Source organism: Phyllobates terribilis, unplaced genomic scaffold (assembly GCF_046119375.1).
Source record: "Phyllobates terribilis strain yellow unplaced genomic scaffold, ASM4611937v1 Scaffold_3__8_contigs__length_932513732, whole genome shotgun sequence".
Classification (NCBI taxonomy): Eukaryota; Metazoa; Chordata; class Amphibia; order Anura; family Dendrobatidae; genus Phyllobates; species Phyllobates terribilis.
Window position 1 is genome coordinate 923,413,918 of NW_027362763.1, and position 21,845 is coordinate 923,435,762.

Below are 21,845 nucleotides of genomic sequence, written 5' to 3' on the forward strand. Positions count from 1 at the left end.
TGTACTGTGGTGAACATCGCCGCCATTACCGCGTCGCCGCGCGGGAAAAAGAGGGGCGTAACCGCGGGAACCAGAGAGGCGTGACTGTTGGAAGCGCTTGAAGTTCAAGCCCCGCCTCGTGCTCTGACGCAGAACCAGGAAGCGCCAGGTCCTGGAAGGAGACCGTCATCTGCAGAGGTGCGGCCTACCCGAAAAAGGAAAAGAAGGTAGGCTACGGTTTATTAGGGGGGGGCGCAGCCATTGCTGATGACCAGCAAAACGCCGGAGCACCGGTTAACGCTCCTGATGCTCAACTTGCGCCCGGCGCTGCTCAGGCCAGAGCGGCCGCTCCACCAGCAGGGGTCGTGACTCCGTTAATACCCATGACCCTGCCGTATATCCCTGGAGCAAAATGGCTTCCCCAGTATGATGGTAAACCAGACACCCTGTCTGGATTCAAGAGAAAGATATGCGGTGTATTGGACATGTATTCAATGACTTGTAAACAGAGAGCCGCTGTTGTGCAGGGACAATTGACTGGTGCCGCAGAGCTGGAAGTTGAAACTTGGCCAGCCACAGACCAGGAATCAGTATCTATTATCTTTAAGAGACTGCAAACTGTTTTTGAAAACCGCACTGAGACAGATCTCCAGATGAGGTTCTACCACTGTGCCCAGAAACCTGAGGACAGTGTCCGGGACTATGCCTGGTGCTTACAGGAAGCCCTGCGGGCCCTGAAACAGGTTAGTCCAGCCAGCATACATGGTGAGGACAAAATGCTGACAGAACAATTCATCTGGGGGTTGAGGTCCCAGGAGAGCAGAACCGTACGGTGGTGGGCCTTAGATCATCCAAATGCCACCTTTGATGCCTTGAAGGACATGGCTATTAAGGGTCTGCAGCCCCTGGAGCCATCAGATACTGCTATCCAGCGTTACCAGGGTGGGGCCACCCCAGTGCCCGCAGCACCCACTGCTCCTTCATTAACGGCTGAAACAAAAATGCAAACAGTGCCCCCTAGCGAGCTGGACAGCCTGCGCTCTGAAGTGCGTCAGCTAAGTAAAACCCTGACCACTGTCCTGAGCGCCCTGCAGCTACTGGCGGAGCCCGAGTCGGAGGGAAGTATTCTACTCGCCGACAGTCCTGAGGATGTCCCCTGGATGAGAAGAACAAGGAGGACAACGCCACCCCGTAGGAGGACAACGCCACCCCATGGGAGGACCAACGACCAACGTCACCCTCCAGGAGAATTCATCTGCTACCGTTGCCACAAGGCAGGCGACACCCAGGAGTAGATCAACCAGGCCCATCCAGCTGGTACGACCGGTTTGTAGGAGGAAGGCCTTTCCTGTCCATCGTGCTGGATGGCATAGCAACACCAGCATTACTGGACACCGGCTCACAGGTAACCATCATACCTGATGTCCTCTACAAAAGGTACTGGTCCATAGATGAACTCCACCCGCCAGCCCCGAACCTCTCTGTGTATGCCTCTAACGGTCTTCCTCTTAACCTAGTAGGGGTTAAGGACGTGACAGTGAAGGTGGGGAGAGTGGAACTAAAGGACCAAGGACTAATTGTCATAGAATCTAACCCTGGTGATACCAATCCGTATATGATACTTGGTACAAATATTGTTGGTAACTGTTTGGGAGAAGTGTTGTTTTTACTCCAACAGATTGCTGACACTGCCAAACCAGGGCAGAGGAAGGTGTTCCAGAAAGAAATTCGAGCCCTCCTGTACCAGCAACAGGTAAAGCTAACAGGTGGTGAGATTGGTAATGTACGGGTGACAGACCCGATACCCATTGTGATTCCCCCAATGAGTGAAATGCTGATTTGGTGTAGGGCAGCAATAGGTCTCAAGGGACAGAAATACCAGGCGGTAGTGGAGCCCATCAGTTCAGAACACAGACCTACACTCCTAAGTGCTAGATGGGTAGTTGATGTACGCAATGCAAGGGTACCTGTACGTCTCATAAATTGTGGGGAGGAGGAAGTTAAATTGCCAAGATATGCCACTGTTGCCAGATTGTATACTGTGAATAATGATGCCATACACACAGTGGAATCCTTGACCCCACCAAACACAGGACAATGACTCCGAAGCTCAGCTGGAGGATTGGTGTCAACAGCTCCATGTTGGAACTGACGCCACTCCTGTCCATCAAAAACACGGTGTCTACAGAGTGGGTCAGGAATATGAACAAGTGTTTAGTAAACACCCACTTGATTTTGGAAGGGTTAAAAGGGTACAACACTACATACCCACCAGTAACCATCCACCCATTAAGGAGTGTTACAGAACCGTACCATCAGCACATTACCAAAAAGCCAAGGAAATGTTGCGTGACATGAAAAAGGCAGGGGTAGTAAGGGATAGCTGTAGCCCCTGGGCATCACCCCTGGTCCTGGTCAGAAAGAAGGACAGAAGCATGAGGATGTGTGTAGATTATAGACAAAGTATCGAATAACACATAAAGATGCATACCCTTTGCCCCATATAGAGGAATCCCTGGCTACACTAAAATCTGCCAATTACTTCTCTACATTGGATCTCACTAGCGGGTACTGGCAAGTCTCTGTTGCTGAGGAAGACCGGGAGAAGACAGCCTTCACCACCCCGATGGGATTATGCGAGTTCAACAGTATGCTATTTGGGCTCTGCAAAGCCCCCGGGATGTTCCAGAGGCTGATGGAGTTTTGCTTAGGACACCGGAACTTAGAGACAGTGCTGCTGTACCTGAATGACGTTATCGTGTACTCGAGGACGTGTGAAGACCATCTGAAGCACCTGGCGGAGGTATTTGAAGCATTGTCCCGGTATGGGATGAAACTAAAACCTTCCAAGTGCCCCCTGCTCAAACAGAAGGTTCAGTACCTGGGACACGTAGTCAGCTCAGAGGGAGTAGCACCGGACCCGGAGAAGGTCACTGCCATCCAGAAGTGGCCTGAACCGAAAAACATCAAGGAAGTACGTCAGTTTCTGGGACTGGTCGGTTACTACAGGAGGTTCATAAAGGATTACACCAAAAAGGCAGCACCTTTACAAGATCTCTTGGTAGGACAGTCCAAGAGAGGTAAAAATCCCCCATTCCAGTGGGGTAAGGAACAGGCTGAATCCTTTGCAGTAATGAAGGAAGTTGTAACTGGTGAAGAAATCCTGGCTTACCCTGACTACAGCCAGCCTTTCCTGTTGTATACCGACGCCAGCAACGAGGGACTGGGAGCTGTGTTGTCCAAGAAGCAAAACGGCAGAGAAAGGTAATTGCGTATGCCAGTAGGAAGCTTCGCCCCACTGAGAGGAACCCGGATAATTACAGTTCCTTTAAGCTGGAGTTCCTGGCCTTGGTTTGGGCTATCACTGAAAGATTCAAGCATTACCTAGCCTCAACTAAATTCACAGCCTTTACCGACAATAATCCCTTGACACACCTGGAGACTGCCAGGTTGGGAGCCATGGAAGAGCGTTGGGTAGCCAGACTGTCGAATTATCAGTTCACGATCAAGTACGGGGCTGGTCACAAGAATACCACCGAGGATGAAGTGGATGATCTCGAAGAAATTGAACTACCTGCTTTCCACAGAAATGAAATGGTCCACGAGCAGCACGCCTCCAGAAGATGTCATGGTAGGACGCCAAACCCTCTACCTCATCACAGCTGGAAGGAGACCCAGGACAGTGACCCGGTTGCCAGCCTCATCAAAAGACTGATAACACAAGAAGGTTCTCACCAGGAGAAGGATGCTCCCCCACAAGCCAAACACCTGTGGAATGAGAGAAGCCGGCTGTTCATCTACAGAGAGAAGCTGTGCAGAAGGTACAGTACAGACCAAAAGTTTGGACACACCTTCTCATTTAAAGATTTTTCTGTATTTTCATGACTATGGAAATTGTACATTCACACTGAAGGCATCAAAACTATGAATTAACACATGTGGAATTATATACTTAACAAAAAAGTGAGAAACAACTGAAAATATGTCTTATATTCTAGGTTCTTCAAAGTAGCCACCTTTTGCTTTGATGACTGCTTTGCACACTCTTGGCATTCTCTTGATGAGCTTCAAGATGTAGTCACCGGAAATGGTTTTCACTTCACAGGTGTGCACTGTCAGGTTTAATAAGTGGGATTTCTTGCCTTATAAATGGGATTGGGACCATCAGTTGTGTTCTGCAGAAGTCAGGTGGATACACCTTATAGTCCTACTGAATAGACTGTTAGAATTTGTATTATGGCAAGAAAAAAGCAGCTAAGTAAACAAAAACGAGTGGCCATCATTACTTTAAGAAATGAAGGTCAGTCAGTGCGAAAAATTGGGAAAACTTTGAAAGTGTCCCCAAGTGCAGTTGCAAAAACCATCAAGCACTACAAAGAAACTGACTCAAATGAGGACCGCCCCAGGAAAGGAAGACCGAGAGTCACCTCTGCTTCTGAGGATAAGTTTATCCGAGTCACCAGCCTCAGAAATCGCAGGTTAACAGCAGCTCAGATTAGAGACCAGGTCAATGCCACACAGAGTTCTAGCAGCAGACACATCTCTTCAACAGCTGTTAAGAGGAGACTTTGTGCAGCAGGCCATCATGGTAAAATAGCTGCTAGGAAACCACTGCTAAGGACAGGCAACAAGCAGAAGAGACTTGTTTGGGCTAAAGAACACAAATAATGGACATTAGACCAGTGGAAATCTGTGCTTTGGTCTGATGAGTCCAAATTTGAGATCTTTGGTTCCAACCACCGTGTCTTTGTGCGACGCAGAAAAGGTGAACGGATGGACTCTACATGCCTGGTTCCCACCGTGAAGCATGGAGGAGGAGGTGTGATGGTGTGGGGTGCTTTGCTGGTGACACTGTTGGGGATTTATTCAAAATGAAAGGCATACTGAACCAGCATGGCAACCACAGCATCTTGCAGCGGCATGCTATTCCATCCGGTTTGCGTTTAGCTGGACCATCATTTATTTTTCAACAGGACAATAACCCCAAACACACCTCCATGCTGTGTAAGGGCTATGTCACCAAGAAGGAGATTGATGGGATGCTACACCAGATGACCTGGCCTCCACAGTCACCAGACCTGAACCCAATCGAGATGGTTTGGGGTGAGCAGGACCGCAGAGTGAAGGCAAAAGGGCCAACAAGTGCTAAGCATCTCTGGGAACTCCTTCAAGATTGTTGAAAGACCATTTCTGGTGACTACCTCTTGAAGCTCATCAAGAGAATGCCAAGAGTGTGCAAAGCAGTCATCAAAGCAAAAGGTGGCTACTTTGAAGAACCTAGAATATAAGACATATTTTCAGTTGTTTCTCACTTTTTTGTTAATTATATAATTCCACATGTGTTAATTTATAGTTTTGATGCCTTCAGTGTGAATATACAATTTTCATAGTCATGAAAATACAGAAAAATCTTTAAATGAGAAGGTGTGTCCAAACTTTTGGTCTGTACTGTATGTCAACCCCAAGACCCATGAAATGGTTTGGCAGATTGTTGTACCTAGGGCAGATATCCAGATGGTGTTAGAGGCCAACCACGACCAGGCAGGTCACTTTGGCTGGAAGAAGCTGGAAACCCTGCTGAAGGACCGGTTCTATTGGGTTGGAATTCGAAGTTCCATAGAAAGGTGGTGCCGGAATTGTGGACCCTGTAGCCTCAGAAAGAAAGACTAAGGCAGCCAGAAAGCACCTTTGCAGTCCATAAAGACAACCCAACCCCTGGAGATTGTCGCTCTGGATCACGTCAAACTGTCGCCCAGCAGATCAGGCTATTCCTATGCCCTGACCATGGTGGATCACTATTCCCGGTTCCTGGTGGTAGCCCCTGCCAAGGACCTGACAGCAGAAACTGCAGCAATAACATTCCAAGCCTACTTCTGCAGACCCCATGGATATCCGGAAAAGGTGCTCACAGATCAAGGCCCTGCTTTCGAAGCTGAGCTATTCAAGGAATTTTGCCACCTGTATGGATGCAAGAAGATGCGGACTACGCCATATCATCTGCAATCCAATGGTATGTGCGAGAAAATTAACAACATTGTTATAGACCTGTTGAAAACCCTACCTTTGGTAGAAAGGAACCTTTGGCCAGAAAAGCTACCTGATCTAGTGGACCTGTATAACCACATACCTGTGACTTCTACTAATTGTACCCCAGCGTACCCCATGAGAGCAAGACCTGGAAAATTGCCCATGGACCTGGAGCTCGGAGTGGTAGAACCTGCTGCAGATACGTCCACTGAAGACTGGGACATAAGTAGGCAAGAGCAGAACAGGAAGGCACAGGCCTGTGTCGAAGACAGTCTAAACAAGGTGAGGGAAAAACAGGAAGAGCAGTATAACAAACATGCGCCAGCAGAACCCTTGGCACCTGGAGAGATAGTGCTAAAGCGGAAAAGAAGAGGTCACAAGCTCGATGACCAGTGGGAAAGAGAGCCCTACACTGTGTTAAACTCCAGATTTGACAACAGTAAAACCTGCCTGATTAGTAAGGATGGAGGTAAGACAACCGCAACAGTCTCAAGAGACCACTTTAAGGTGTGCCCAGGTCTACTGAAGACAACGGAGGAAGAAATACCTCCTATAGCACCGGAAGAACCCAAGGAAGATGTGCTTCACACAGTTCTAGGAGATTTCCCTGCGGACTGGCTTCAACTTGATGGAGCAGTTATTATACCAGTAATACACTTCTATCAACCACAAGAAGAACCTGTGAGCACCCTAGAAGAACCTGCTCAGGAACAGGAAGAGTCCCCAGTCAGAGGAGGATCACCCGTTGAAGCAGAGCCTGAAGGCCCAGTAATCAGTGCACTTGCCAGTCCCATAGAGAGATTGAGGCAGTTTTATAATCTACCAGCACGTACACCTGATAGGTTAGCAGAGAGTGCATGCACAGACACCAGTATCACCCCAGTGCTACAAAGGTCCACACGCAGCCCACAAGGCCAAATCCCTGCCAGGTTTAGGGATTAAAATACAAAATGCCTAAAGTATAGTTACCCAGTTGGGTATTGCCTATTGTTTATTGTGTAAACTGAAATTAATGTGTGCCTGTAGTTACCCGTCAGGGTACAGAGACTTGTAGGCTGAGGACTGTGAGCAGCCAAAAACTGTCCTTGTAAATAGTTGCACTCATCAAAAGTGCCCCCTTATTTGACCACTGAACAAAAACCCGTTTGGCGTGGCCGAAGACGTGGTCCAACACCTGGATCACTTATGCCCTGTAGCCATGCCCTGGGCCTACGTTGAGGGTTTTCAGGCGGGTCCCTCATGTTACTCATTTTACGCTTTCTTCGGTGAAATGGACACTAGGTTACGGGACTTACTGTAACTTTATTATTGTTATTATAATTATTGTTATTGTTGTAACCTGTTACAAAATGCTTCAGTCCAGGAGTACTGAATTGTACTAGTGGGGAATGTGGCACCCTGCTACCCACAGGTACCACAGAACCCAAAAGGGTGCATGGACGGACTTCTCCACAAGAGGCCCTCATTACAAACAAGCACCTCGACCCTTCCACCTCATACCACCAGAGGGAGCCTTGTTAGGGATATATATATGGATGGTGGAGCCAGGTAGTGCAGTTAGAAGTTAGTAGTTCAGAGAGTGTCCTGCCACTGAGAGCAGTGAAGACGCAGCACATCTGCTGCTGAATTGAGGGCCCCAGTGTGGCCGGAGGCAGTAAGGAGAGGAGAGATGAGTTGAGGGGGCAGAGGAGCATCATAGGCTCACCCCAAGACACAAACCGGACACCAGGTCCGCGCCTACAGGGTCCTCTATACCCAGTAGGGACTACCGGCATACCAGGAGGCTTCCAGACCCCTGGTCATCCTGAAGCTACCAGCAATAAACGGACTAGGAATCTCAAAGGCCCCGGCGTCCAGGGATAGTGGTTGCCAAAGAAAGGTCCTACTACCAAGCGGTCAGGCGAGAGAGCAACACAACACAGAAGCTAGGCCAAGTTTCAGGCTGGCTTGAAGCTTAGAGAGAGGGCGACATGGATCAGGAGGCCTTATACCCGCTCACTGGGAAGAAGTCCTGAAGTGCACCCTTCCTAGCAAGTACCCTGGACCATACCTGCCGTTACACCAGTAAAGGTACTGAAGCAAATCCCCTGTGTGAGTGTCCGTCATTCCCCCTGACCTGGCCATCTCTCACCTGCACCCCTTTCATCTACACTGCCCTGGGGGCTCGCTCTGCTTGTGGGGAGCGGAAACATCCCAGCTGCCACCCCATCACCCCCGGAGGTCTGCAGCAGCGCCGGTAACCGTTACCGGAAACCACAGGTGGCGTCACGAAACAAACTTTACACTAAAGAACCCCCATTTCCAAGAGAGACCCCAGAGTACGGACCCGGGAACCGACTGCTGTGACATCCTAAACAAGGTAAAAGGCCTGGGTACCGAGTCCCCTATATCCCCCTGGGTGACACACCATCCCAGTGTGGGAGAATTGTCCTGCTCAAGCGCTGAGCGCAGGAGAATTCTCCCACGCTGGGATGGCATTGAGATGACAGGCTGGATCGCAGCTGAATGCTGCCATCCAGCATGCCATCGTTCATAGACACTGCAGAGCGCAGGCATGCTTGCGCTCTGCAGTGTCTCTGAAGGATGACAAGCTGGATGGCAGCGCTCAGCTGCGATCCAGCCGGTCATCTCAATGCCATCCCAGCGTGGGAGAATTCTCCTGCTCAAGCGCTGAGCGCAGGAGAATTCTCCCACGCTGTCAGTGACGAGCATGAGGTGAGCTGAGTTCATTGGACATGAACTCGGCTCATCTGGATGCCGTCACAGCGAGACACTGAGGAGCTTCACTGAGGAGCTTCTCATTGTCTGCCTCATGGCAAGCTGGATGGCAGCATTCTGCTACGATCCAGCCTGTCATGTCAATGTAGCAGAGCTGAAGCTGTCCTGGAAACCATGGAAAGGTAAGGATGAGGTTGGATTATTATTTTACTTTTATTTTAGAAGACATTGGCTTCAGCTGGAATGGGCGATACGGTAAGTAGGGATTAATTTAGAACATTAAAGGAATGTGTCTTTATTTCAATTAAAGGACTTTATTCTGGGTGTTGTGTTTTTTCTAAATACTTTACCAGAAATTCATGGCCGTCATGTCTAATATTGGCGTGACCCCATGAATTTCGGGCTTAGGGCCAACTGATAATACCAAGCTGGCCCTGACCCCTTTATTACCCAATGAGCCACCGCACCAGGGCCCTGGATAAGTTGGGTACAGCGCCATTTTCTGGGGTGGCTGCAGACTGCAATTCGCAGCAGGGGGGGCCCAGAAAGCTTGGGTCACCCTGCGCTGCGGATTCCAGCCCCCAGCTGCTTAGTTGTACCTGGCTGGACACAAAAATAGGGCGAAGCCCCACGTCAAATTTTTTAAAATTATTTCATGAAATTCATGAAATAATTAAAAAAAGGGCTTCCCTGTAATCTTCCTTCCAGCCAGGTACAAATAGGCATCTGGGGGTTGGGGGCAGCCCGTTCCTGCCTGCTGTACCTGGCTGGACACAAAAATATGGCGAAGGCCACGTCAAATTTTTGGTGAAAAATTCATTAAATTTAAAAAAAAAAAACACATTTAGGGACTGCATCTTTATTAACCCCTCCACTTGAGGGGTTAATAAAGATGCAGTCCCTAAATTATTATTTTTATTTTTATTTTTTAATTAATTTTTCCCAAAAATTTTGACGTGGGCTTCGCCATATTTTTGTATGCCAGCCAGGTACAGCATCCAGGAACGGGCTGCCACCAACCCCCAGCTGTCTATTTGTACCTGGCCGGACACAACAATATAGGGAAGTCCTTTTTTTTTATTATTTCATGAATTTCATGAAATAATTAAAAAAAAAATACCTGGGGCTTCTCCCTATTTTTTTGTCCAGCCAGGTACAACTAAGCAGCTGGGGGCTGGAATCCGCAGCGCATTTTGACCCAAACTTTCTGGGCCCCCCCTGCTGCGAATTGCAGTCCGCAGCCACCCCAGAAAATGGCGCGTTCATAGAAACGCCATCTTCTGGCGCTGTACCCAACTCATCCAGGGCCCTGGTGCGGTGGCTCACTGGGTAATAAAGGGGTCAGGGCCAGCTTGGTATTATCAGCTGGCCCTAAGCCCAAAATTCATGGGGTCACGCCAATATTAGACATGACCGCCATGAATTTCTAGTAAAGTATTTAAAAAAAACACAACACCCAGAATAAAGTCCTTTAAATGAAATAAAGACACATTCCTTTAATGTTCTAAATTAAACCCTACTTACCGTATCGCCCATTCTAGCTGAAGCCAACTCTCTCCTGCAATAAAAATAAAATAATAAACCAACCTCATCCTTACCTTTCCATGGTTCCCAGGACAGCTTCAGCTCTGCTACATTGACATGACAGGCTGGAGCGCAGCAGTACGCTGCCATCCAGCTTGCCATGCCGCAGACACTGAGAAGCTCCTCAGTGAAGCTCCTCAGTGTCTGGCTGTGACGGCATCCAGATGAGCCGAGTTCATGTCTAATGAACTCAGCTCACCTCATGCACGTCACTGACAGCGTGAGAGAATTCTCCTGCGCATGCGGTGAGCGTGAGAGAATTCTCCCACGCTGGGATGGCATTGAGATGACAGGCTGGATCGCAGCTGAGTGCGGCCATCCAGCTTGTCATCCTTCAGAGACACTGCAGAGTGCAAGCTTGCCTGCGCTCTGCAGTGTCTATGAAGGATGGCATGCTGGATGGCAGCGCTCAGCTGCGATCCAGCCTGTCATCTCAATGCCATCCCAGCGTGGGAGAATTCTCCTGCGCTCAGCGCTTGAGCAGGAGAATTGTCCCACGCTGGGATGGCATTCTGATGACAGGCTGGATCGCATCTGAGCGCTGCCATCCAGCTTGTCATCCTTCAGAGACACTGAAGAGCGCAAGCATGACTGCGCTCTGCAGTGTCTATGAAGTATGGCATGCTGGATGGTAGTGTGGCGCCCTGCTGCGCATTGGTGCCACAGAACCCAGAAGGGTGCATGGATGGACTTCTCCACAAGAGGCCCTCACACATTCACACACCTCCACCCTACCACCTCAGACCACCAGAGGGAGCCCGTTAGGGAGATATATAGGGAGGGTGGAGCTAGCCAGTCAGTTGTTAGCAGTGAGTCCAGTGAGTGTTCAGAGACAGAGAGGAACACAGCTCAGAGTTGAGAAGAGAGCGTGCTGACGCTCACAGAGCAGCACGCTGGCTGCTGTGCTTAGGCGAGCCAAGGCCTACAGCACGTGTGGAAGCCTAGTGAGTGCCTTGAGTGGGCCGAAGGCAAGAGGAGAAGGAAGAAGTAGCAAGGGGGCAGAGGAGCATACCAGGCTCACCCCGATGTATATACCGGACACTGGGTCCGCGCCTACAGGGACTCTTCATACCCAGTAGGAACCACCAGGACACCTGGAGGACTACAGGACCCAGGTTCACCAAATGCTGATTGTAGTACCAGGGCTAGGAGTCACGGAGGCCCCAGCGTCCAGGGAGAGTGATCTCCAAAGAGAAGGCCCTACCACCAGGTCAGCAGGTGCAAAGAGAGACAGTAACCAAGCTAGGCCTAGATCCAGGCAGGCCAGAAGCTTAGCGAGTACAGCAACTCCACTCACTGGGGAGAGTCCAGAAGTGCGCCCTTCACCTGGAGTACCCTGGACCGTGCCTGCAGCAACACCAGTAAAGGTACTGAAGTTTACCCTCGTGTGAGTGTCTGTCTCTCCTCCGGGATCGTCCTGTGGTCTCTCCCCTGCACCACCATTCATTACACCCCGTGCTGCCCTGAGGCCCGCTCCACCTGTGGGGAGCCATTCCATCACAAGCTGCCCTACCATCTGCCTCAGAGGACTACTCCGCAGCAGCGGCACCCCTTAGCCGCATTCCACAGGTAGCGTCACGAACTGTACAAATCCCCAAAATATTCCCCTTTTTGCACTGACCGCTCTGGGTCACGGACCGGGCCAGCCACCGTGATACTCCCCGGCAACCAGAGGCCCGGTTGCCGAGTACCCCACGGCCCTGGGGGCGCGTCAGTAGCGCTCAGCTGCGATCCAGCCTGTCATCTCAATGCCATCCCAGCGTGGGAGAATTCTCCTGCTCAAGCACTGAGCACAGGAGAATTCTCCCACGCTGTCAGTGACGTGCATGAGGTGAGCTGAGTTCATTGGACATGAACTCGGCTCATCTGGATGCCATCACAGTGAGACACTGAGGAGCTTCACTGAGAAGATTCTCAGTGTCTGCGGCATGGCAAGCTGGATGGCAGCGTTCTGCTACGATTCAGCCTGTCATGTCAATGTAGCAGAGCTGAAGCTGTCCTGGGAACCATGGAAAGGTAAGGATGAGGTTGGTTTATTATTTTACTTTTATTGCAGAAGACATTGGCTTCAGCTGGAATGGGCGATACGGTAAGTAGGGTTTAATTTAGAACATTAAATGAATGTGTCTTTATTTCAATTAAAGGACTTTATTCTGGGTGTTTGTGTTTTTTTAACTTTGACTATGGGGTTAGTAATGGGGGTGTCTTATAGACGCCTCTCCATTACTAACCTGGGCTTGATGTCAGCTGGCATTATAAGCTGACATCAACCCAACCCTATTACCCCACTGCCACCGCTACAGGGCAGTGGGAAGAGCGAGGCTAAGTGCCAGAATTGGTGCATCCAATGGATGCGCCATTTCTGGGGCGGCTGATGGCTCGTGTTTCTAGCCTGGGAGGGGGCCAATATTCATGACACCCTTCCTGGGCTATTAATATCAGCCCCCAGCTGTCTGCCTAGCCTTTGCTAGCTATTAAAATAGGGGGGACCCCACGTCATTTTTTTTGGGTCCCCCCATTTTAATAGCTAGTAAAGGCTAGGTATTCAGCTGGGGGCTGATATTAGTAGCCTGGGATGCTCCGTGGGTATTACCCCCTTCCCAGGCTTCAAACATCTGCCCCAGCCATCTGCTTAACGTCCGCTAGAGACTAAAATTACGGGGAACCCCACGCCAATTTTTTTTTTAATAAATCCTTTATTTTAACACTAAATGACAAGTACAGTAATCAACACTATCACTGTACTTCTTATATATGTGACTGACATGTTTCTATCTATCTAATCTATGTGTGATGCTCTATTCTTTCTGTTTTATCTTGTCAGGTATCGATGCTGAATTGCCGGCCGGCTTTTTTAAAGAGACGGATGCATGAAAACACTATTATTTTTTTTTTATAAATCCTTTAACACTAAATGACAAGTACAGTAACCAACACTTTCACTATACTTATTATATATGTGACTGACATGTTTCTATCTCTCTAATCTATGTGTGGTGCTCTATTCTTTCTGTTCTAAATTGTCGGGTACCGGTGTATGCCACTGCTGAATTGCCGTCTTTTCATGTTTCACTGTGAGCACTGTTCCCATCGATTTGGGCAATCACTATAATGCCACAACCACCATGGCTGTGGCATTACAGTGAGTGGCAGACAATCCCTGCATGATTGGTGCTCTAAATAGCGCCAGACATGCAGGACGGGGACCCGAGCTCCTGCCCCAGCATCTCAAAAGTATTACTGTGAAAAAATTCAGTTACGCTTTTGGTGCACGAACAGTTATCGAACATAACCTCGAACAGCCGAATTTTTTGCAAATCGTTCGAGTTCGTCGAACGACTCGAACACCGCCCAAAACAGCTCGAATTTAAGATTGCCGAACAGTTCGAGTTGAACACCGCTCATCTCTAGTCCCTACCCCAGGCCTTGGAACGCAAACGCCACCCACCCACAGGTCCAAACACTAAATGGCATATTTACAGACTGCTTGGCCTGGAAATGTTGCCATTTAGGGTTGTGAACACTGAGGCTTTCCGCAACCTCATGGCGGCGGCCATAGCTCCATACTCGGTCCCCAGCCGCCACTATTTTTCCCGGTGTGCCGTCCCCGCCTTACACCAGTACGTGTCCCATAACATCACCTGTGCCCTGACCAATGCAGTTACTGGAAAGGTCCACTTAACAACCGACACATGGACAGCTGTAAGCAGCTTCACACCTTGGGTCCTGTTAACGCAGGCATTTTTTATATTCCCTAGTAAATATGCTTATCTATTTATACATGTGATCTATGTTATCGACTCCATGGCTACAAAATCCTTTGTGTGTCCTCACATCGATTTATATATATGCATTTTGATGTGACATTTTTATATATTTTTTCTTGTATCTTGCTAACAATATGGTAGCTACATTTGCTGTATTAGGGTTTTTATCCATCTATTTATTATGAGTTTTGCCTGTTGAGGAGGCCTAATTTAGATTATTTCATCCAAGCCTTTTCACATTTTAAGTGTTTTAATCTCCATGTCTATGTTGTTTTTGCTGCATATTATGCTTAATAAAATAATATTTTTCAATCTTTATTATTGGGTGTGTACATGTCCTTCTGCCCTGCTTCCTTTATTGTCTCTCTTTGCATAACTTTTAGGAGGTCAGCAGGTGTCCTCTCTCATAATTTTTAGAGAGTCATCAGATGGCCTTCGCTCAAAATTTTTAGGGGGTCATCATGTGACCTTCGCTCTTAATTTTTACAGGGTGTGTATGGTGCCTTCCTTCATTATTTTTACAGAATGTGTTTGAGGCCTACCTCTACAATTCTCTTACATATATATACTAATTTTTGGCGGTTCTTGCATTGTCTGGATAGGCTTTGTGAGTTTCAGAGTCCCTGAACAGGATGTGTCTGATCATGTCACACACACCACATGCCCAGATAAGGTAGTAAAATGTTAAAATTACATTTACCGGTGACTACCAGTGGGTGTAGTTTTATTTCCCCCTTTACTGTGTCATCTACTGTAGTCATAGGCGATGGTGAAATACGGTGAGAGATGGCTCAGCTATTATGAGGTGGAGGAGGCTTTTTTTTTTTCTGTTTTTAAGTTTGCCTTACATACATGTCATTATACAGGAAAGAATGTTTCCTAACATTTTTTTCCTGTAAAGTCCATTTTATCTTTGGTTTTGTATGTTTTATTGTCAGTCCTTAAAAGTGGAGTAATACTCTGAAAACATTGTTCGCAGCAGCGACCTGGGAGTCAGAGATACGTCCAGGTGTCCTTCCCATGCTGTTCCCATTCCATTTGAGCACTGTTATTATTCATTTAAGCAATTTTCCTGCCTCCCCAGCCCTCCTGTTAGAGACTTCCGGAAAAATGCTCCAGTTTCCCAATGACTTCCATTATACTCTATACTCGAGTGGAGCCTGTGCGAGTGTCCGATCTGCTTGATTCGAGTACTGATCACTTGAGCATTTTAATGATTGATCATCACTAGTTGGCACCTTTCCAAAATTGTCAGTAAACAACTTTATTTCAAGCATGTGGTGTTCGTTCAAACTCACCTGTGGCAAGTAACAGGTGTGGACAATATGAAGATCACACCTGAGACTAGATAAAAAGGGTTGAAGTTTACTCAATCTTTGCATTGTGTGTCTGTGTGTGGCACAATAAGCATAGAGAACAGAAAGAGGAGAAGAAAACTGTCTGAGAAATTGAGAACCAGAATTGTTGCAAAATATCACAATCTCAAGGTTACAAATTCATCTCCAGAGATCTTGATGTTCATTTGTAAACGATGCGCAATATAATCAAGATAATCAAGAAGTTTTCAACCCATGGCACAATACCTAATCTCCCTGGCTGTGGACGGCAGAGAAAAATGTATGAAAGTTTGCAATGCAGGATAGTCCAGATGGTGGATAAGCAACCCCAATCAAGCTGCAAAGAAATTCAAAGCTAGACTGCAGTTTGCCAAAATGTACATGAGTAAGCCAAAAATCCTTCTTCGAAAGCATCTTTCATGGCTCAACTCCGAGACTCAATCTGGTGACCTCTAGGTTTGGGTCGGTTTCCCTTTCTGATTGACCACAGCCTGTGTTGCATCTTTCCAACTACTGATAATGCTCTTGTCTTTGCTTTGCTGTGTTGCTTCTATGCAAGTGTTTGTACTTCCTTGTTATGGTTTGCGCTATAAAATCTTAGTAGGGTCTATTTATACTCTCTTGGCAAAGGCAGTCTTTGCAGCCTATTTTCCAAGTTAGATGGATGTTTGGAGTCCCAGATCCCCAGTGAAGGATTATCTTACTGAGGATTTCTCTATTGCTTCTCCTGCGGTTTGTTTGGGTATTCCCCTTCTCAGCTCTTTTCCCATTTTATTACATTCAGGTTCTGGGAGTTTTCACATATATCAAAGGTCTTTTTGGGTTCCTTTAATTTCCTTCCATCTTTCATTCATGAAAACATGTGAACACATCTTTAGACCCATGTCTCACCCTCTGTGTGAGTGCACTCTGTTCTGTTGTTGTGGTTTTGGGTTACACTCTGTGTATATAGTTCAGGGTGCAGTTAAGGATACTTGGGTCAGCTGACGTTGAGCGGGTGCACAGTTGCTTAATTTTAGGGTGTCAATCTCGGCAGTCAAACAAATCAGGGTCAGGTTAGGGATTGATTAGTCTGTATACAAACCTGTGGTTTAACATCTCCCCTGGTTTGTTCATCCCCACATGAGTGTTAGAGTTCACTCATAACAGCATCTTGTAGACAGATGAGATCAAGATAGAGATTTTTGCTAAAGCACATAATTTTACTGTTTACCAAAAACGAAATGAGGCCTACGAAGAAAAGAACACAGTACCTACAGTCAAATATGTTGGAGGTTCAAAGATGTTTTGAGGTTGTTTTGCTGCCTCTGGCACTAGATGCCTTGACTTTAAAGGACATCATTCAGCTGCTTACTGTAAATGGAATGAGACCTACAAAAAAAGGCACTGGGTGCATTGAATGTGTGCAAGGCATTATGAAATCTGAAGACTACCAAAGGACTTTGGGTCGCAATGTAGTGCCCAGTGTCAGAAAGCTGAGCTTGCCTCCTAGGTTATGGATCTTCCTGCAGGACAATGACCCCAAACACACTTCAACAAGTACCCAGAAATGGATGGGAACAAAGCGCTGGAGAGTTGTGATGTGGCCAGCAATGAGACCGGGTCTAAATCCATTGAACACCTGTGGAGAGATCTTAAAATTGCTGTTGGGAGAAGACACTCTTCAAATATGAGAGAACTGGAGCAGTTTGCAAAAGAGTGGTCCAAAATTCCAGTTGAGAGGTGTAAGAAGCATCTTGATGGTTATAGGAAACGATTGATTGTAGTTATTTATTTCAAAGCGTGTGCACCAAATATTAAGTTGAGAGTGCCAACAATTTTGTCCAGCCCATTTTTTGGGTTTTGTGTGATATGATGTCCAACTTTTTTTCTCTGTTTTTTTATGTTGTTTCAATACACACAAAGGAAATAAACATGTGTATAACAAAACATGTGTAACTGCAATAATTTTCTGGTAGAAATACTTCATTTTGTGGGCCAATTTCAAGGGTGCCAACACTTTCGGCCAAGACTGCATAAACTGATAATATCTGCAATCCTATGCCCTTTTGTTCTTTATTGCTGTAGGACAAGTCAATCAATAACCATTTTGAATATAAATGATCTTTGCATGTTTCAAGTCCAGAGTCTTTCACAACACAGCAACAAAACACTCCACCCTCCAAATATGAAAACACCAGGTTGCCTTTGAACAAGAGAGGAAACACTGCAAGAAAAATGGCTAAACACTTAGTGAATATTCTTGTTGTATCTTTTGGATTTTTGCTATTATTTACTGCTTTTGGAGGGCTTCAGAGTTTGCAGGTAGGCAAACTATGCTAAACTTACCATGTAATGCTGCAAATGGTACTTATTTATAAATTGTCTATTAGCATAAATCAATCTTTTGTTTTAGTTCGTTAAGGGTTACTTAACCTCTTAACAACAGGCCTGAAACGGTCTTCATAACTGGACAACTTTTTTAGTTTAAGTTGCTATACTTTTCATCAGTCATAACTGTTTTATTTTTTTCATTTATGTGGCCGCATGAGGCTTTGTTTTATACACAACACATTGTATTATTTTTTAGCACTGCTTTGATGTACTTATAACCTATCGTATAATGTATCTAATTTTTTTATGAAAAAAATATCAAAAAAGCGATTTTCATTTAAATTTTCTTGGTTTATATTTTTTACTAATCAATTTTCACACCAGATAACCTGTTGAATGAATTGCCCAGGTCATTTCGGTCATGAAGCTACCTAATATGTGTGTGTTTTTGGTTTTCTTTCTTTCATGTACAGTACCAATCAAAAGTTTGGACACTCTTGGTGAGGCATAACTGTTCATTGAAAGCCATTCCATATGTAGCTTATGAGTTTATAAACCTGTCTTCAGAGTTAGAGTCCATACTCATCGGCATATAAATCGGACGAGTGTAATTCGATAAAAAATCGGATTGCACTCTGACTAATGTTATTCACTGATTCTGAGTTCATCTGTGATTTTTTTTCTCAGCTCAGATTGGACTACTGTAACTGCAGTAACCTTACTGATTTCACCACTGAAATTTTGTCATGCTGTGATCGGTGGCGTCTGCAAGGTTACCCCGGTTCATCGGCTGTGAACTGCGATAACCTTAGTGACATCAGCACTCGGCACAGCAGCCCGATTCACACAATACTGTCATTGTGTTCCAGCTGCCATGCTGAGCGGTCACATTACTGATGTCACCGATCAGCACTGCATCCGGATGTAGCAGAGTTGGGGATCTTCATGGGACGTGGGATGGATTTACTGCAGACCCCTTTGGATTATTTTATTTTATAAAGGTAATAAATGGGTAAAAGAGGGTCGGCGAATGTTTTTACAATTAAAGGACTTTCCTGTGTATTTATTTCTTATGACTTCTGGGTTAATAATGGGAGTGTCTGATAGACATCTCTCCATTACTAACCCCTGAGCTTGATGTCAGCGGACATTATAAAGCTGACATCAACCCCAAAACTATTACCCAGATTGCCAATGCACCAGGGCAATCAGGAATGGCACATCTAATTAATGTGCCATTATCGGAGTAACGGGGGGCTGGTGTTATTAGTCTGGGAGGGGGCCGATATCCATGGCCCCTTTCCAGCCTATTAATATGAGCCCTCTGCTGTCTGCTTAGCCTTTGCTTGTTATGAAAAATAGCAGGGACCCCAAGTCATTTTTTTGGGGAGTGCCCCCTTTTTAATAACCAGTAAAGGCTAAGCAATCCGATAAATCTGGCTGTGGGGACCTACATGGGGCTGGCTGTGGGGACATACAAGCGGCTGGCTGTGGGGACATACAAGGGGCTAGCTGTGGGTGCATGTGTGGTGCTGGAAGTGAGGACATTACAAGCAGAGCTAGCTGTTGGGACATAACAAAAGGGGATGTGGGGGACATCATATTATATGGGAGACTGTGAGGAACATTATACTGAGAGCTGTGGGGACATTTTACCTGGGCTGTGGTGGCATCATACTTTATAGAATATGTGGGAAAGCATCATATGGTATAGGGGGCTGTAGGGGACATTATACTGGGGGATGTTGAGACATCCTACGGTATTGGTGGCAGTGGTGACCATGCTGTATAGGGGGCTGTTGAGGATATTATACTGTATATTACTTTGGTGGACATCATAAAATATATTGGGGGGCTCTGCTGGACATCATGGTGTATATTGGGGGGCTGGAGGGAAATAATAATGTATGGGTAGCTGTGGTGACTGTCATACCATGTAGGGGGACAGTGTTAGGAAGGACTACAGTTTTGAGAGGGCAATTTGGTGGGAAATATGAGGGCATAGCGTGAAAAGGTGGCACAGAATGGATATGGAAAGGGGGCAGCGTGAAATAGGAGCATAATATGGAGAGAGCTTAGCATGATGGGGGAATGTGTGGGGATATAGAGAGTGTAAGGGAAAACGATTGAGAAGGGACAGCCATGGTATAGGCCATGGTTCATAAGGGCTGACGGTGTAGTGGGTATAGCTGATGATGGCAGACACTGGAGTGGTTATAGATCTTTAAGGTGGAACGTGTGGAGGCCAAATAACATGGGAAGCTTATTTAGGGCATACTTTGGACAGATTTTATGCAAAGGGCATTTTAATAACACTCTTATTTTTAAGGGCACTGTGTTGGGATATGCTGCAGAAGAGTGGAGAAGAGAGAATTGGCAGAGAACAGCTTTGGATGTGCAAAGTCCTCATGGCGTCTGGACAAGATGGAGACAAAAAGAAAGAAATGACTTATTCAGAGAAGATGTCACCTACAGTATAAGGTATCTGTATTTACTTGTTGATACTGACTACGTCTCATCATCTCATCAGTACTGTATGTCCGGTATGACCCGCAGTCTGATAAAGACTGATAACAACTCCCAGCATCTCCTTACCATTGCTAAGGACATACTGGGAGGTTTAAGAGATATAAATGTACATCAGCCTCACTTCACATTACAATTGATTGCTGTACTAAGCTTGGTGATGTATTAATGTACTGATGATGGTACTGGTGTATTTATTTACTGACTGTGGTTCTGGTGATGTATTCATTTACTGATTGAAGTTCTGATGACTTATTAATGCATTGATGGTGGTTCTGATGATGTATTCATGTACTGATGGTGGTTGTAGTGAAATATTTAATTATTGGTTCTAGTGATGTATTTATGTACTGTTGATGGCTTTGGTGTTCTATTTATGTACTGCTAATAATTTTGGCTTTGTATTCATGTGATGATGATGGTTGTGGTAATGAACATAGCATCAGAACCATCATCACTACATGAATACATCACCACAACCATAGATAGTACATGAATATAGCACCATAACAACCATCAGCTGTATGAATACGACACCAAAACTACCATCAGTATAGGAATATGTCATCAGCATCACTTCAGTGTAGAAATACATCACCAGAACCATCCTCAGTTCAGGAATATGGCACCAGAACCACCATCAGTACAGGAATACGGCACCAGACCCACCATTAGTTTTGATGCAAGCAGAATTAAGTCCGTCACATGACGGACATAAAAACAGTCATACATATGCCTTTATCTATAATGGGATCTGTTTGGTTCCCATTAGGGTATCCGTCAAATGCTGGACACTTTAACATCTTAAGGACTGAGCCACTTTGTACGTTAATGACCGAGCCTCATTTTTAAAATCTGAGCAGTGTCACTTTATGAAGTAATAACTCTGGAATGCTCTAACATATCCCAGTGATTCTAAGATTGTTTTTTTCTGACATGTTGTACTTCATGTAAGTGATACATTTTGGTCAATATGATTTGCGTTTATTTATGCAAATATCTAAAATTTGACAAAAAATTAGAAAATACTGCAATTTTCACACTTTAAATTTTTATGCCCTTAACCCCTTTACACCCGAGGGTGGTTTGCACTTAATGACCAGGCCAATTTTTAGAATTCTGACCACTGTCACTTTATGAGGTAATTACTCTGGAACGCTTCAACTGATCCCACTGATTCTGAGATTGTTTTTTTGGCACATATTGTACTTCGTGATAGTGGTAAAATGTATTTGATATCACTTGCGTTAATTTGCAAAACCATTTTTTTAGGGACCACATCACATTTAAAGTGACTTTGAGGGGCCTTTATGACAGAAAATACCCAAAAATGACACCATTCTAAAAACTGCACTCCTCAAGGTGCTCAAAACCACATTCAAAAATTTTATTAACCTTTCAGGTGCTTCACATGAATTTTTGAAATGTGGAAGAAAAAAATTATCGTTTATTTTTTTTCATAAAAATGTTACTTTAGACCCCAATTTTTTTTATTTTTGCAAGGGTATAATTAAAAATTGAACCCCAAAATGTGTTGTGCAATTCCTCCTGAGCACGATGATACCCTCTATGTGGGGGAAAACCACTGTTTGGA

General features: G+C 45.8%; 1 protein-coding gene across 4 annotated transcripts in view; it reads left to right on the forward strand.

Annotated features, from left to right (window-relative positions):
- The first annotated feature begins 17,523 nt into the window (after positions 1–17,523).
- LOC141258396 (protein unc-93 homolog A-like) overlaps positions 17,524–21,845 on the forward strand; it is a 397,098-nt gene continuing 392,776 nt past the window's right edge. For all 4 annotated transcript variants that reach the window (XM_073673394.1, XM_073673397.1, XM_073673396.1 and 1 more), the window contains exon 1: positions 17,524–17,716. In XM_073673394.1, coding sequence (XP_073529495.1) covers positions 17,630–17,716 — 87 coding nt within the window. In that variant the 5' untranslated portion in view covers positions 17,524–17,629. The remainder of the gene's footprint in view (positions 17,717–21,845) is intronic.